The 17489-nt window shown below is 42.9% G+C and overlaps 1 protein-coding gene and 1 non-coding gene across 3 annotated transcripts; one reads left to right on the plus strand and one right to left on the minus strand.

Annotated features, from left to right (window-relative positions):
* Window positions 1-9408: 9408 nt before the first annotated feature.
* trnak-uuu lies at window positions 9409-9481 on the minus strand. The gene has a single exon. It is a non-coding gene; the product is annotated as a tRNA-Lys (tRNA).
* Window positions 9482-9889: 408 nt separating this feature from the next.
* nek3 (NIMA related kinase 3) lies at window positions 9890-15003 on the plus strand. Of its 2 annotated transcripts, XM_040129932.1 has the most exons (14): window positions 9890-10007; window positions 10175-10298; window positions 10737-10830; window positions 10950-11047; window positions 11156-11239; window positions 11603-11670; window positions 11789-11875; window positions 12310-12364; window positions 12574-12774; window positions 13035-13149; window positions 13368-13529; window positions 13652-13783; window positions 13941-14058; window positions 14583-15003. In XM_040129932.1, exons 2-14 carry the CDS (start codon window positions 10182-10184, stop codon window positions 14647-14649), a joined length of 1398 nt encoding a protein of 465 aa, XP_039985866.1. In that variant the 5' UTR covers window positions 9890-10007; window positions 10175-10181; the 3' UTR covers window positions 14650-15003. The 2 variants fall into 2 exon arrangements, with proteins under 2 accessions (XP_039985866.1, XP_039985867.1); XM_040129933.1 differs by lacking the exons at window positions 9890-10007; window positions 10175-10298 and adding an exon at window positions 10424-10579.
* The last annotated feature ends 2486 nt before the right edge of the window (window positions 15004-17489 follow it).

Here is a 17489-nt window from a genome sequence, read left to right on the forward strand (position 1 = left end):
GGATAAGCGGTATAGCTAATGGATGGATGGATGGATGGAGTTACGCAGGCATTTCACATTAACTAAAATACAAACAATCAGGGTGCACAGAAAGCCGAGGCCAAAATCTTTTAAATCACTCGATCTTATTGATTTCAAATAGAATCCCACCCACATATGTTGTTCTTTGTTTCCCTCTGTGCTTACAGGAACTGCCAATTAGCCATAAACAGCACGTCTGTTTATCTGCCCATTACCAGGCTTATATGGACAGGGAAATAAAGGGAGTTCATGATAACATACACCAGACAATCTGCATCAGCGGAGAGGATCAGAGACTGTTCCTCAAAGCTCACACACAGGAACGGACCGATTACAACTCAAGGTTCACCGGTTCACCTACAGGAATATAGAGAGGCTGTGGTTAGCAGGGTTTTTTAAAACTAGCAGTTTGTATTCCCCATACTGGGAGCTATGTTGGGAATTACACAGAATCACCTGATACCAGGCCTGGCCTTTTTCGCAGCAGACATTTTGACTTGTCATTGCAGGGAAAGCACAGGTGATACTAACAACATTAACAATGGCTCTCTTCTATTCAAGGGTACCAGTAAGGCAGGACAGTGTGACACTGAGCCAGCATGCACAATACCAGGAGCCTGAAACCAAATGGAATTGAGCCATCATTCATTATATTGTTTACACCTGTGCTTTTTCCTACTGGGGCATGTCAAAACGTCTTCTGTGAAAAAGGGCCTATGATAAAGGCGTAACTTGTCCTGTCCCGCAGGTGCAACAAAGATAAAAAAGAGAATCCAAGAAATGTCGATCAAGCATTATCCTTACACGCTCACACAGTCCCGAGATGAGGTCTAATCAGTCAAAATATTTAAAATCACCTGTGCGGGTTTCACATGGGTGTGCAGGGCCTTAAAGGTCAAAGGTGATTGTCAAACATCAGACAAATGAGGAAAAACTGGAGGCTGTAGCCCGAGCTTATAAGTCGTCTGCGTGCAGGGTGATAGCTCCTACATTTTATTATTTATTTAAAATTGAAGTAAATCACACAGGACAGAACTGGACTATTTCTGCTCCTCTAGTTTCCTAAAGTTCTATGCATGTCTCACTAGAATATGTCAGGTGTTTTGTATTGGCTACCTACCTTCTATGACATTAGAGATAAAATGACCCTGTGGGCTATATGTCTGGACCACTTCATCAACAACAGATATCAATTTTTCAGGATAGAGAAGTAATAAACATTCAAATCCCAAATGGCCTCCTCGTTCCCTCACTCCTCCTCCTTACCACTTCATTCTATCATCTGCTTCAGGTTATTTCCTGCTAAGATAAGAGTGGCAGTGAGGGACGATAGAAAAGGAGAAGAATTAAAAGATAGTTTTGGGGTCCCTCCAAGATGTCTTCCTTGTGTGCTGTTAGCATCAATGTATGCTGGAAACAACAACATCTGTTTTCTCAGCCTGTTAATCATGCTAAGATGTTATGGGACATAAAATCTAAACCCAAAGGCATTCCTTGCGGACGCTTGAATATTTGGAGCATAATTTCAAAAAGAGATCAGACTCATACTCTGTCTACTTTCTACTGTCTGATTCAAACATGGACCATTTTTGCTTAACTGAAACCTGGCTCCACAAATATGTACCGACAGATATGATAGACATTCCTGGTCACGTATGCTTTAGAAAGGATACCCTGCTAGGTGGGGGTGGAGGAATCATCAATCAAATGAGTTTCAATGTTATGGACTGTATAACCCGTCATCTGAGATGTTTCTTTTTAAGACGAACTGCAAGACTCCCAGATAGCAAAATTATTCTGGTGAATACTTGCGCCACATTTTGGTGTTTCTTCAGGCTCCATATAGGCCCTGCACATCTGCCCAAGTCCGACCCACATACACAGCATGACTGTCAGATGCTACTTCCACAATTGGACCAATTCTGGTGCAAACACAGAAAATCTGGCTGTCAACAGCCGGAATCAGCTCAGATGTGGAAGTGCAGTATATTGGCCAGACTCAGGCCGAGGACCCAGGCATATGTTGGGCCAGAAGTTTCATTTTGGGCCATAAATTTAATTTATGCTGACTAGAATATTAACTGGTTGGACAAAAACAATAAACAAAAACTGAAAACGATTATGTTAAAGTTTAACTACAACCAAATGATTAAAAAACCTAAAAGAATCACTAGCAACATTTTAACCCTAATTTATATGTATGTATAGAATACCCAGATTCATTTTGTATCCAAGAGGTCAATTAAACAGAAGATGTTAAGAAATTATCAAATTGTAAAGCAAAAGACATGTATAATTTGGATACTTGTTTCAGTATTATATGTTGATAAGACCTGTGACTCATCTCATCAATTTATCAATTAGGACCGGCAATTTCCCAAACGGCTGGAAAAAGGCAGTCATTACACGAGTCTTCAGAGCAGGGGATCATCATCTGATATGCAACTATCAGCCTATTTCTGTTCTCCCTGTCCTGTCAAAGGTACTTGAGAGGGTTGTGGCAGCACAGCTAGCTGACTACCTTGAGACCACTAAACTCCTTCATCTACAAAAATTTGGTTTTAGACCAAAATATTCCAAAGAAAGTGCAAGTTGTTGTCTCATTAGATTGGGGTAATGTCGAAAAAAAATGTGGAAAAAGGCATTTGACAATGTCAAAAGTGGCATTTTCCTGTCTAAGTTGTCCACATTCAGTTTCTCTAAACAAGCAACTGATTGGTTTGAGTCATACCTTCAAACTAGAGGGCAGTATGTGAAAGTTGGCCAAGAAAAGTCATCCCTGGGTATTCCCCAGGGTTCGATCCTGGGCCCACTGCCTATCAGTCTTTATAAATGACCTACCTACATGTTCCTCAGAGGCCAGCTGCCAGCTGTATGCAGATGACACGGTCATATATGCACCAGCTAAGTCAATTACTAGGGCAGCAGAGATCCTAACTGCATACTTGGATGATGTCCGTCAGTGGCTGCAACATAACCATCTTGTTCTGAACTTGAAAAATACAGTTTGTATGCATTTCTCCAATAGAAAGCAGGGCTCACTTGAAGATTTTAAATAAAGATATGGAATGAAAAAACAGATAAATGATTTCAAGTTCTTAGGAATAATCGTATATAATAATCTAACACCTCAAATTTGATAAACATTTAAAGAAGATTTCAAAAACAGCAAAGACCAACCTTCATAATTTCAAATTAATCAGGCAATGCATACCCACTCAGGCAGTTATTCTATTTATGCACTCTATGATTTTCCCTTATTTTTCCTATTGTATGGCAGTATTGGCTCAAGCATCCCCATCTACAGTCAGACATCTCACCTTATTCAAACAGGCTCAAAAAATGAATGACAAAAAGTCTGTCTGGTGGCATCACTGCTACACCCTGAAAAGATATAATGTTCTTTGTTTCCTCAAATTCGTCTTCAAATGTATCAGCAGTCTAGCCCCAGAGCCTCTGTTCAGACATATCCAAAGACAAGACAGTAACCGAGCAACTAGGGGCATGGTGAATGGTAACTGTAAAATACCAAGTCGTAAATCTAAATTTGGACAATCAGCTTACTCCATAAAGGGCTGTCAACTCTGGAACACTTAACCACCTGAAATCAAGTTAATTAAAGATATTAAACCCTTCACAACAAAGGTTAAGGGCTGACTAAAAGCAAACCCGAGCTGTAGTTGTTTTAGGTTATTGTACTCGGAATAATTGTTTTTTTCTGTTTGGCATGTCATTGTATTTCAATGTTTGTAGTGTATTGTGTTTTCATGAGAATGAAAGCTGTATATTTTCAAGTACACTGCGTATGTGCAATTAGGGACAGGAGATAAAAATTAGCAATAGATACAAACTCTCTGTGCAGCACAGCAGTTTCATGCTCTGTATGGGACTGTGTTCAACTTCATCATCCCTATTAAATAAAATAAAATTCAATTCATTGCAATTCAAAAATTGTAGAATGCAGGCTGGCGTCGCCTTTCAAGCTACTTCAGTAAAATTTCAAACTTAGGCAGCGGGATTATTTCCAAGCCTGGATGAGACATGGCCAAAGAAACTTTATAGAGCCTAAAGACCAAACCTACCGCCTAACAAATTTCTAGAGAACTGAAATCATACCCCTGGGCACAGTCTCAAAGAAAAAAACACAGTGAGCTTCTCAAAGCTTGCGGAGACGGCACAGTTTCCATTCAATGCATGTTGCACTATTTAAAGTGAAAAAATAAATAGGTAAATAAATAAATCCAACTTCACAGCCTTCTCTTTACTTTGGGAACATAAACCCCTATTGAGATTGAACATAACAGACAACCAACAAGTTGCAAATCTCTCAGCGCCCTATGGAAGACCTACTGCGATGCGAGAGAAGATGCTGGAGCACCTCCCGTCTAGAAATTGTCACAACACTGCTGTTCAGTGTAATAAACTCTGCTGACAACCCCCTGTGGTCAAGCGGCCCCCGAGGAGAAACCAGCCCATTTTCCTGTCATGTTTTTTCTTTTAAATATGTTACGCTCATGAAGTTCAACACCTGTCCCCAAAATGTAGTCTCAGCTGAGCTGTGCCAGGAGGTCTGTGATAAATTTAATCACAACATTTTATCAGTCATAAACAGCTATCTGGCCACTGGTGTTTATCCCGTTTAAAGCAAACAGTAGTTCAGCTCCTATCCAAGAATCCAGCACTGATCCCTTAAAACTCAGCAACAATAGGCCTAACTTTAAACTGCTGCTTCTGTCTAGTTAGTTTGAGCCAACTGATAAACACCCATCACAATGTAAATCACAGTCTTTGCGGATAAGGACCACTTCAAAATCAAGATCACAAAAAATGGATTTATAATTGGAGGTTTTAAAGCTGCAAAGTGTTTCCTAATAACATTAAATCAAACGTATTGACACAGAGAGATATGACTAACTCTGCGTTGGAGCACCGATGAACCCACTGCGAGCTACCTGCCCAGCACTAAACTACGGATGCACAAAGTTTGCAACTAGCTTGTGAAAAACAGTTGAAAATTAAGCAGCCAGAGAGCTAGATATTCTTCTCAAGAGCCAGTCGAGTCCAAAACACCCTTGCAAAAATTCCAAGTGGTAAAATACCATATGCTCTGTGGTTTTGGTGCCCCAGCTCGAGTTTCTGAGGTGACTTCCTCTGGAACAGGAACTTGTGTTCCTGTGGCGTTTTTTCCGCTGGTATTTCGATGGCACTCGGACATTTGTGTGGTATTTCGGGACATCTACCACAGGATTATACCACCGGTTTCTGTAATTCACCTCATGTTCTTGCTGGTCCAATCCTGTGGTACGTGTGCCAAAATGTAGCACAAGTCTCAGAGTACTGTAATAGTACCCCTGGAAACATGAACAGAGCAAGTACCACAGGAACTGTGGTACATGGGCTTACCTTCGTATGATATTTTATCAGGGGGGATTTTTGCGAGGGAAAAGCTAAAAGAACTGGGAATACTGTACTTAGACTCGCCGTGTGGCCAGACATGTGACTGCAATGGGATATTACACATTACATCTTCATAAAGGGACGAAAAGGCTGTGTGTCTGTCTACATGTTTTTGTACTCTTCTGCCTTCCAGTGGCCAAGTTTGATTAATGCAGCTTTAAAGAATGAAAAAAAAAAAATCTGTGTTTCTTTATCCTCAGCCAACCTGGAAAGTCATTAATTGTTTCATATAATCTTTTTAACTGTTGTAACCCTCTTTGCACTCATTCACAAATTGATTTCTTCTCTTTGAATGTCGGTTTCGGTTTTTGTTGAGGATTTTTTTTCGAATTCGGCTTATTCTTCAAACCGTTTGTCTGTTTTGTAAACTTCTGGAGAAGCAGGACATTTCCCTCGTCCACGCCTCAAATAATCGGGGGCTTTCATTTTTGTAAGGGAAGTCCAATATCCAGCTACACACTAGTCCAGACTTTGACGCATTCCTGGAAGGTTTGAAGCTGCTCGACTGGAACGTTATGAGGTAGCTGATAATTACATTGCGAGGTCTTTTTCCACTTTCTGTGGGTCTGATACGTGCTGTCAAGGTTTCCTCACCCGCCATCATCCAGGATAGTGACGTCATCCTATTCGTCTGCACCTGATAAATCGAGCAGGTTTCCTCCGTATTAGTAAACTGTAACTGTTGTCTCCCAAAACGGGAGAAAAGCCGGCCTGATCCCTCCCCAAAGCCTTTAAAGGATAAACCGAAAAATAGGGTCAAGGTGAGAGCATCCGAGAGAATTATCTCGGGATCAACATGTGCTGAGGTTAAGGATGGTGATGAAAACGCTTATTTGTGATGCTCAGACGGACTCAAAAGTTCAGATAAACTTCGGATCGTCCCACAGAGTGACCTTCATTGTCCACAAAGCAGCCTCGCGGACACAACTCCACAGGCCAATGCTTTGTCTTCTTTGATGTCCATCTTTAACAGCCAGATAATCAGACGGAATTACCGTTTCGTTTCAGTCCGTTCCGTCTTTCACTCAGTTCGAGTCGCTGGACAATTGAGAGATGCGGGCAGCGAATCGGACGTTTGGAGGCAGCCCACAACTTTAAGGTTTCCTCCAGGAGCATGTTTATTGTACCAGTGGTATAACTCTGAACGTTTCCGTTGTGATTATCTAATTTTTTCAAGGGGCATACATTTGAGGCTTTAACACTGCCGTCTTAACTACACCAAAATGTGTCACCTGGGTAACGAGATATTCTTACAGTATATTTTAACAGTATCTCATAGTCCTGCATACTATTTTATTATATTTAAGCACTAAGTGTCAGATCTTCCTCTATGTTTTTTTAATGGGTCTCTGATGGACTTGAGTATTCTCCCTCTCAGACTGTGGAATTCCAACCGTCCCCACGAAGGACCATTTGATGGCTCTTAATGAGTCGCTCTTAGAAGGGCGGGGGATCACGACTTTTTTATGCCACGGGAGATTTATTTTCACTGATAGCCTCGAACGTAAAAATTTACGTGAAAGCTTAAGAATGAGAGATTTTATGGCATGGGCGACTTTCTGTGAAAACATTTTGACATCAGAGAAGATCATTCGTGCAGGGTGTCTCTGCCTTTTTTGGCACTTGACCCTCTTATTTTGGTTCCAAACTTCTCATTTGAGTGTCGTCAAGCTGCCATGTGGTTTCAGGCATACTTTTGGATTCTCTTTCAGGAACATGACTCAAGTTCAGATTGTATTGTTTAGAAGGGGCGATATCATTAAAACAGGCGCAAATTCAAACAAATATCAATAAATCAGTCTTGGAAATATCCCATTACCCGATCTGTATATCAGCCAGGTCCACATAGGGGCCCGACCCCAGGACTGAGAACCCTCTACACCAGAGGCTTTTACAGAATTGTCATTCGGTCTGAATTTTTATTGTCCCACAGCTGCTTCGTTTCAGTCATATGTCGTTTTTAAAGCAGCACAATCTTGAAAAGATGCATCACAGCGTGTAACTGAAACCATATGTTATGTAGATGCTCTCTCAGCAGCACAATCACCTACAGCAAAGCCGGTTCTTGTACAAACACGTACAACATCTTCTTCTCACCCCTATCAATTCATAAATGACATATTTTAAAACCTTTGGTAAAAGCTCTCTCTCTCTCCCTCTCTCTCTCTCTGACACACACACACACACACACACACACACGCTGGCACAGCTTTGTCCATCTTTAATAACCAGTAATTAATGATTAGCCAGGTGGCCATGTGAAAATTCCTCACTTATGAACTGAGCAGAGCAGCCTGACATTGTTGTACTTTAGCCGTGAACACTGTCTTGTTCAACTTCACAGAAGGGTTTAGCTGCTGTTTACAATTATTTGTCTTTGTATTTATGAGTTTAGCTCATGAAAATCACCAGCTGGAGGTTGTGGCTGGCCCCCTTTTCTGATTTACCCGTAAATTAGTATTCAATTCTGTAACGCAAAGCGAAGAGCACATTGATGTCTTGTCTTATGGAAACTACATGAAAACATGTCAGCCGTTTGTCAGTAGAGGCGCAGCAGAAGTTTGTAAAGGGGCCTCTTCCCAAACTAAGTTAAGATACCATTCTGCAGCTCCAAGAAAAGCAAAAAAAATGTCCATCACATTTCCCCAAACAGCTTGTGCAGCATAATTCAGGAGCTGTAGACAAACTGTTGCACCATGCCCAATATTTACCTCATTAATGCCTTTATTTTCCTCCTGTGGAAGACTACTTGCTGATAGGTGCAACCAGAACACTGCCAGAAAGCAAAAAAAACAGGAGGTAATGAGCCAAATATTAGACATTTGGATCCACTATGCAGTCATTTTGACTGCGAAGCACTTGGTTTATGCTGCACAAGATGTTAGGGGAATTCTGCTGAAGATTAAAGGAGCTTACCGGGTGTGCTTTAAAGTCTCAGCTCCTTAACTACAAATCGCATACGCTTTGCATTTGTGCTGATCGTTTACGATCGCACTTTTTCGGGATGTATTTTTCCTGCTGTTCTAGTCAGCCAGCGGTATGCGCTCACTGCTTTGTGATCTGAGAGCCCATTAGCGGAGTCCTGAAAGTCGTGCGCCGCAGCGAGGGTGAGGTCGGCGTTATGTTTTTTTTGTCTGTATTACATCATTGTTGCACTGTGATGCAGTTTACGCACTGATTGGTTTTAGAAGTCTATACAGCGTTCCCTCACGAATCAATTTGCATATCACGTGGATATGGATGGAAACCAATGCAGGCACGGTATAGTTAACATTGAAACAGGAGCCATAGTTGCACCAAAGTGAGGACATCCGGGTCATGTCCTCTGTACCGTTTCTGGGAACGTGGGGCTTTTATTCACCTTACGGAGGAGTTCACGTTCTACAACTACACACAACTTGCACATAATGGGTTATGGAGGGCTGACTCTAATGTCTTTACAGTCCGCTTTGACTGGTTTTTAGGCCTTAATGCATGAACTCATTCAGTAATTAAAATCCATAAGTTCTCCGATCAGCCACAACTTTAAAAGTAGCTCATGTTGTGGCTGATTGGTGTTTATTGTGAATAAATAATGTAAATAAATAGAAGAAACCGTTACAGACTGCTGGTGGCGCCTGAGGAGAAGCTCAGTAGCTGTGTCCTGGCTACGGCCCTGCACTGTCATTTTCTAATACAATAGTTGGGTTGGGGAAATGTTCAGCCGTGCAGACTTTGCAGTAAAGTGACCTACAACGCGCGACGACAACCGATCGTTCCTCTGAGATTCACGCGCTTCACCGTTGGACTGGGAATCCGCCTTTGGCACGGGTCTCCACCCACAGATTGTAGGCTACTCGTCAACTCGCCGAGGTTCTACGGGCACCGAGGGTTTGGCTTTTTGTCCCGCAGCGCGCTGACTTCTTCTTCTTCAAAAGCAAAAAATTCGTACGCCCGAACAGGGACTTGAACCCTGGACCCTCAGATTAAAAGTCTGATGCTCTACCGACTGAGCTATCCGGGCTCCTGCTTCAGGGTGACGTGGGTTCCCTATACCACCTCGACATCGCGGTCCACACTTGACCTCTGCCGACGCGCAGCGATGGGCTAGCTTCAGGCGGGGTTTGGGCGGTCCACAAATCTTATTATTATTATTTTTTTTTTTTTATCCATTTATTTATTTTTTATAATTTGAATTGTATCTGTTGAGCGGATTACCGGAAGAGGGAGGGCAGGAAGGAAAGCGGCAACATCAGGGGTATAGACCCTGCAGTTTATTGCAGACATAATGATAATGAATCGAAAACACATGCATCTGATAGAAGAGGAAAAGGGCGAAGTTTGTCATATAAGCACTTCGAAAAACAGAATAGAGAATAGCCATTGCAACATTAGCACTGCCGTGAGGGGAAATGTCTGAGTCTCGACCCGGGATCTAGAGATTATGATCTGCCGCCACCTGGCGGAGGCACCGAGCGGTGCAGGCGTGCGCGGCCCCTACGTCATGCAGCAACAAGGAAGTGGCGGCCGGACGAGCAGCGCGAGTACAGGTAGATTGTTTTTCTTGTCTTTTTCACACGTTGTAAATATGCCTCAGCGCGGGAAGACTAGCGCAAGATAGCCCCCAGTGTAAAGCGCCGCCCCCGTCGGCTCGGCCTGTTGTAGATGTTTATATCCTTTGTGCTCTCTCGTTGTTTGTTTGTTTGTTTCTATAAAGGCGCTCCATGGAGAATTATTCACCGCTGAGAGTCATCGGAGAAGGATCTTTCGGCCGCGCTTTGCTAGTCCGGTGCAAAAGCAGCCAGGAGAAGTATGTGGTCAAGGAAATCCAGCTGCCCACGGTATGCGTAAACAGAGACAGGGATGCGCTGCGCTGCGCTGCGCATCGTGATTTCTGATTCATTCCTGCCCGTGCTTTTATTGTGAAGCACTGCGTGTCCTTTTGTTTTGAAAAGTGCTGCACAAATAGACCTTCACCTGTGCGTTGGAACAGGAGCTGAACTGGATCGCCCCAGTGCATCGGGTCTTTCTGGGAAAATATTGATCAGAATAACGATTAAAACATTCAAATGCTGCATTTCCACTGCTACATATATGGAGAAAGCAACATTACACAGACAACGACTGAATCCATACTGTTGGGGGGGGGTCAGACGAGGAAATGTTATTTGCACTGTGCTGCTGATAAGCTACCAGATTGCTGCCTGCGCAGACACATGGAGGCTGTTTGTTTTTGCATGATAGGAAATGCATTCACGCCTGTATTTGCATTTTTATAGAATCCGTCAAAGTTGGAGAATTCAAGGAGAGAAGCCGTGCTCCTGTCCAGAATGAAACATCCCAACATCGTGGCCTTCAGGGAGGCATTCGAAGGTAGTCGCAGGCGCAAGGCTCCCTGTAAAACCCGTTGCAAGACCTTTTGGACTCTTGTGACACACAGTTATTGTTATTATTTGGATTGCAGAATAGGCAGTGTGATTGTGTTCTTTCAGCCGATGGCCTCCTGTGTATTGTCATGGAGTACTGCAGGGGAGGAGACCTGCTCCAGAGGATCCGGCAACAGAAAACTACGCAGTTCTGCGTTGATGATGTAGGCCCTCGACTACCTGCAGTTATTCTCAAACTTTTATGTCACTGTTGCCCCCTCCTCCCTTTTTAAATTTTGTTTCACTGAAGTCTTTTTTTTTTTTTTTTTCAGATCTTGAGGTGGTTTGCTCAAATGTGCGCAGGCGCAAAGCACATCCACGATAAACGGGTTTTGCACAGAGATCTGAAGTCCAAGGTGCATAAGTCTCTAGACGTTATAGTTTTTAGATTACTCTGTATGTTAAAAAGATTTGAATGAATGTCTGAAAACATTTGTTGTCATACGTAGAACAAGCTCATGCGGAAGATCAGATTTTGTTTTTTGTTTTTTAATGCTTGCTGTCTGAATCAGAAGAAGTCAGTCATTTAGTTTATTGGTTGGTTGCGTGTTCCTAGACTATCATCAGTGTGAAACGAGCAACGATGAGATCGCTGATCGAGACATGATCGCACCATTATCTCCCACCTATGCATAATGTCATCTTGTTCGCTCTGCTCGGCCGCTCTTATTCTAGCTTCCTGTAAAGTCTTCACTTCTCCGTCATTCTTCCCCACCCAGAACATTTTCCTGACAGATAGAGGGACAGTCAAGCTCGGGGACTTTGGCTCAGCGTGTATTCTGAACAGGTAGAGGAGGAGAGCGGCAGCGGTTTATAAGCTGGCCATTTTTTAAGGTTAAGGCACTTTTATTTGATTCGCCGCTGTCCCATTTTAACATCCACCCGTTTCTGTTGTCCTGCTGCAGCTCCAAGGCTTTCGCTCATACTTATGTTGGGACACCATATTATGTGGCACCAGAAATCTGGGACAACAAGCCGTACAACAACAAGAGGTATGTTATCATGTCTGTTTAGCTGGTTCTTTGTTTTGATATGGCACAAGATTAAGTGAAAATATCTATGGATCAAAATGCTATTATATGAATACATATTATTCAAAAAAAACGTGCTACAGAGGACCATATATACATATACAGACAGTCACCAGGCTGATGTTACTGCATTGAGAGAAAGTTATACACCTTGTAGGTATGTTACTATTTACTTGATGGCATGGCTTGTAAACACAGTCTCTGAGCGTCAACAAACGCACCAGCGATGAGGAATTTTCAAAACACTCTGTTTTCTCAGCTACGTTCTGGGCTCAGCAGTGATTATGCAACTGGTGCGTGGGTGAACCAGTCTTGCGTCTCGCTGACTGTGCCCAGTACATGACGAGTGTCTGGTGCGAGCGAATAACCGTCTCTTGTGTTCGTGTGTTCTGCAGTGATGTGTGGTCCTTGGGCTGTGTTCTCTACGAGCTCTGCACCCTGCGACACCCGGTACGTCCCCTCCCTCTCGAGTGTGGACCTCACTCCGACTACTGTCAATGAATCTTTGTATGAAACACTTCTGCACTGTTGTGGGAAGGATTGGAGGCCTGGTATCTTCAGCTGAGTTAGATTAACTTCTGTGTATTTCTTTGTGGCTGGGATGTTGCTGTGTGGTTTTATTGTCCCCAGAGATGGTCACACCTCAATCTTGCGTCTAGTTCCAGGCAACCAGCTGGAAGAGCCTGATCCTTAAGGTGTGTCGGGGTGCGTACCCTCCCCTCCCCAACCACCTGCCCTACGAGCTGCAGTATTTGATCAAGCAGATGTTTAAGACGCACCCGAAAGACAGGCCGTCCCTGCACACCATCCTGGCCTGTCACCGGGTTTCCAAGCTCCTGCGTCCACATATTACCTCGCAGGTAAAAACAAAGCGGTTCCTGCATGTTGACTGTCACTCAAGCAGCTGAACCTGAAGTGATTTTTACGGCTGCCCATCCATCAGAACGACATACTGTCAGGGCAAGGTGTCAAAGCGAGAACTGAAACGCTTACGCAGCTTCCCCAGCTGCTGTGAGCCTGTGTGGAATCTGACCTTTGACAAGCTGCTGTTAGTTCAGATGGCCGCGGAGCTCATGTAATGCGTTTGATTCACCGCACCGCTTTGACCCCTTGTTTACAGGTGATAGAGAAGGAGGAACAGGGGAGGCGTACTGGTCGATGGAACAGGGAGGAGGGGAAGAAGGTGGCTAATCTCCTGGGAGAGAAGAGTTTAATAAAAGCGTCAATATCTGAAGGTAGAGTCAACGTCAACGTTAAGGACGTCGTCGTGAAATAAAGGAAATGCTGCCGAAATTCTGGGAGAATCACGCTACTGATTTTTTTTTTTGTGCGGTCCGGTATGAGCTTGCATGTGGTTGTCCGTGAGAAAATAAGCACAGTTTTTCAATGCTTTCACCGTTTTCAAACAAGAATTATGTAACGGAAAATGTGCTAAATAACCCCTTCACCCCAGGCATGGAGTTGTCTGAGGGTCACTCTGACCGCAGAGAGCCCGGCCGTCGAAAGCAGTGGGCCACTGGGGGCTCTGTGCTGCAGGTGTTGGCCGATGCCAGCCTCGTCTCGTCCGGCAGCATGGCATCGACCGGCCAGACCCTCGCAGGCTCTACTCATGGAAGTACGAAAGCAGCGTCCACATTTCAATTTCCCTGAAATTTACAAAAGACTTAGTCAAGTTTGAGGAATGACGTACACCATCGGTGTTTTGGATCCCTGTTTTTTTTTGTTTTTTTTTTTCAGGCCTGTCAGAGGAGCCAGAGGACAGCAGGCAGAGGAGACAATGGGAGAAGGATCCTCCCGAGAGGCTTCTGAGTCTGTTGGAGAAGGCCCGGCTGAGCAGAGCCTTCAGCACCTTTTTAATAAACAGAGGAGGTCTGTTGAAATAACTGAATCGATCACAACCAATAAACTGAAATTAGAGGATGTTTTTGTTAAATGTCCTATAAGAGTCCTTTCAGTCATGACAGAATTAATGTCGGCGCAGTAGATGATTTACAGCCACCTGTGGCGTTGCGGTTTCCATTTACAGGTGACGACCTGCTGATGGGACCCCTCTCCCAGCCGCAGGGGGACGCCACCGACGGTCTTGAGCTGGAAGTGGCCGTAGACGAGGACAGGCTGCAGCCGCGCTCAGATGACGAGGACACGTAAGTAACCCTGGCCTACTGCTGTGTTTACTACGATTTTACCTCGAGTTTCTGGTTTTATTTTGACATTCTAATGATTATTAGTAATCCCTAAAGTAGCTTTAAAGGGCCATAGTGCGCGTTTTGGATGGTTTATACCTCTATGGAAAAAATCATGTAAAGATGCAAACGGTTGATGTGTTGGTTTAAAGTATTTACAGAATGTTTAGGGGTTTCGAATGAAAACAGTGGCAGGAAAAAAAAAAAAAAAGAATGAAATGCTTTGTAATTCACCTTTTGGACGTCCAAAGCCAAGAGTATAGGCTGTAAAGCAAATTATGTGAAACAAAATATGACAGCACCCGGCAAAATGAACATTATGCACATTAAAACTGGCAGCAAATAGTAATGCGTGCTGTATGAATATCTGTTGGATCTCTGATGAACCCACAGAAAGTACTGGGTTTGTGTGATGTGTATGTGTGACTTCTTATATGAAAACAAAAACATTAAAATGTATCGTACTGAATGTGCTCTCTTCACAGAGACTTTGAGGAAGAATCTCCATGTGACTGGATTGATGAAGTTGAAAGAATGTTTTCCGAGCACTAAAGCCTCTTTCCCTCGCAGCCTTCGCGGTCACAAGGCCGTCATTATTAATGTATGCATTTGTTTTAAAACGCTAGCTGTTTCCACATGACGAAACCATTTCAACTTGATGTATGTGAGACCAGGTCTTGGTCTTATTAATGAGGACCGGTTTTTATAGCTGGTTGTAGCCAAGATAATGAAAATCCAGTTAAGCTCAGACAGTGACAGTGAGACAGAAAGTTTTTTTTTTTAAATATTGTATGTTTCAAGCTCTGCGCTGGTTTGTGTGAACTTGATCACAACACTAAATTTGAACTGAATATTCTTCAACCTGTTGTGGCAAAACCTTTTTTCACATAAAGAACGCTTGAGATATGTCTGTGCTCCGTCTCTCATTTGATTTGAACATCTGCTGTGTATTGTTCATGTTACCAGTGATAACATTCCCAGCAGGCTGTGGCCGTCTGGGAGCTCCTGTTTGGTCTGTCGGGGGGGGAAGCAGGAAATATTAGAGTCAGAGCAGCTGGGTCTGCGTGGTGTCACATCATTTTGAGCCCACCCCGCAGCTTTTGATGTCCATTTCCTCTGCAATATCGAAAAAGTAGACTAAACATGTTCGGTCACTGGCATTCTTTGAGATTTATTCTTGTGGCGAGACACGAACAAACCATACGTCTGGCCCCTTTCAGATGTTGTGTTATTTCTAATTTGCTGTGACCACAGTGGTGCAGAGACGAGAGAGGTGGCGGTGCGGGTCTTTTCCTGCGGTAAATGTCGATTATGTACCACTAGGTGGAGTCAAAAACAGTGATGTGAACCCTACAGAGTGGAGAGGAGTGAGAAAAGCTACATTCTGGGAAATTAAACCTGAACCAGAATGTCTTTTTCACATTACATGTAAGATGCTGTAAGATAAATCTGTGAGTGTTCTCCCTGCCCATATGTCAATTCAATTCAGACTGTGTTCATAGTTATTGGCACCCTAAAGAATACAACGACATTTAATATAAGGGAACAAGTAGAGCCTGTTCATCTTTTTGTCCTGCCAAATTAAAATCTTGACAGGAGGAAATTAGAGCAAACAATGGCTTAACCTCATGGCAACAGCGAGACCAAAACCAAACCTCGCCCATGACAGTTTGGGCTCAGCAGGATATAGATACTAAAAACACTTGAGTCAACAAAACCATAATGGTGCTGATTCACCAACAGTCACGCCAGGGATGGATTATCCTGCTGCCAAAGTTCCTCCAGGATAAGAAGCATCTCACTGGTTGACAGGAGGACTCCTCTTTATGAGAGGCTCTTGCTAGATATCTGCCCATGATGTGTTTTATTGAGGAAGCTCAGGGCTGCAGCTCACCCCTTATCTTGAAGCCACACTGAATCCCCCTCTAGGGCTCATGCTCCAGCCCCCGGCTTTTTTTTCTTTCTTTTTAAAAAAAAAAAAAAAAAAATGTATCATTACTGTATTTCCCCTTGCACCTCCATGTCCATGTTCAGGAAAGATACAGATAAAGTTGTGTAGTATAGCTGAGCTACAACGTCATGTTGTGTGCCCTGCAGATAGGAGGGTCTCCCATCAGTGTCCATGGGACAGTGGCTTTTCCAGCTCAGTCAACTAAAGTAAACTGGGGAGTCCTGGGAATTCTAGTATTATGTTATTAGGGTCGGTAATTTAAGTGTTTGAACCACAATACTTTTTAAGCATCAACGTATCACAAAGTGTGTGCTTGGTCAGATTCTTAGGTTTGTTCACCTCCTCTTTGATCAGACATTTCCTGATCGAAATCAAGACACTTTTCTAACTTTAAACTGTTAATGTTCTTAATTTGACAATGATGCATTGAGCAATTTGACATATTAAGTTAAATTTGGATGGGGAAAAAAAGGGGGTGTGTGACATGTTTAGATTCCCCAAACTAAGGTAACAGAAAACCAATAGTGTTTAGCTACTCTGGTGTCATAGTGGCACCAGTGTCAAACCTTTCAAACCCAGCTGTAATTCCAGGGTGTGGGCAGCGGGTTACGGGTGTCTGTTCGACATGTAGTGTTGGCTCAGTACTTTTTGTCCTAGAATGATTAACCCTGTGCAAATAGGCAACAGCCAGCATGCACTGCTGACGTACAGGGAGTGGTAAAAACAACTTATATTACAGTATAACCAGTATACAGTTTTTCTGTATTTTTCCCCCTTTTTTTCTTTTTATAATTATTCTGATTCCATTAATAATCCTATAATGCTAAGTGGCACTAATATAGCAAGCCTGGAAATGGGGCCAGCTTGAGTAATGACCTCTAATTTTATCTTATTTATTTAGGAATGTGCTTGTTTTCCGGATCTTGTTCCTGTGTCTTTATTTTTCTTTCACTGTGACAAACTTTTTTTTTAATAAACTGCAGTTAAATGTTCATTTGTTTGTTTGTCATTGCAGATTAAAATAAATCTAATGCAAAATAGCACCTCTCACTGTACTGCAGTCTAATAAAATCACATCATATAATAAAGCATGAGAAATGAAAAACGGCCTTCTCTGACACAGTCTTTGAAAAATTACAGTAATAAACTTCAGTAAGATAAGATTTGTGTCAGGGTTGTTGGTTTGGAATAAATTGTGCAGCTGTTCCTGTAACTGCTGGGTCAAGGGAGCAAAAAAAAAAAAAAAAAAAAAATCCTGACCGAACAGTTTTATGCGGCCGTAGTTCAGAAAATAAGGAGGCAAACAAGCAGATGAACAGGGGCTTCCTCTTGCAGGAAGGATGTGAAGTTGTGTCTGTTGTATCTCAATGACTATAAATGGGTCAAGAAAGAAACTTCTCTCTGAATGAATTACTGCATCTGTGCAGTGCACTTACACTGT

The sequence above is a fragment of the Xiphias gladius genome, chromosome 7, assembly GCF_016859285.1.
Source record: "Xiphias gladius isolate SHS-SW01 ecotype Sanya breed wild chromosome 7, ASM1685928v1, whole genome shotgun sequence".
Classification (NCBI taxonomy): domain Eukaryota; kingdom Metazoa; phylum Chordata; class Actinopteri; order Istiophoriformes; family Xiphiidae; genus Xiphias; species Xiphias gladius.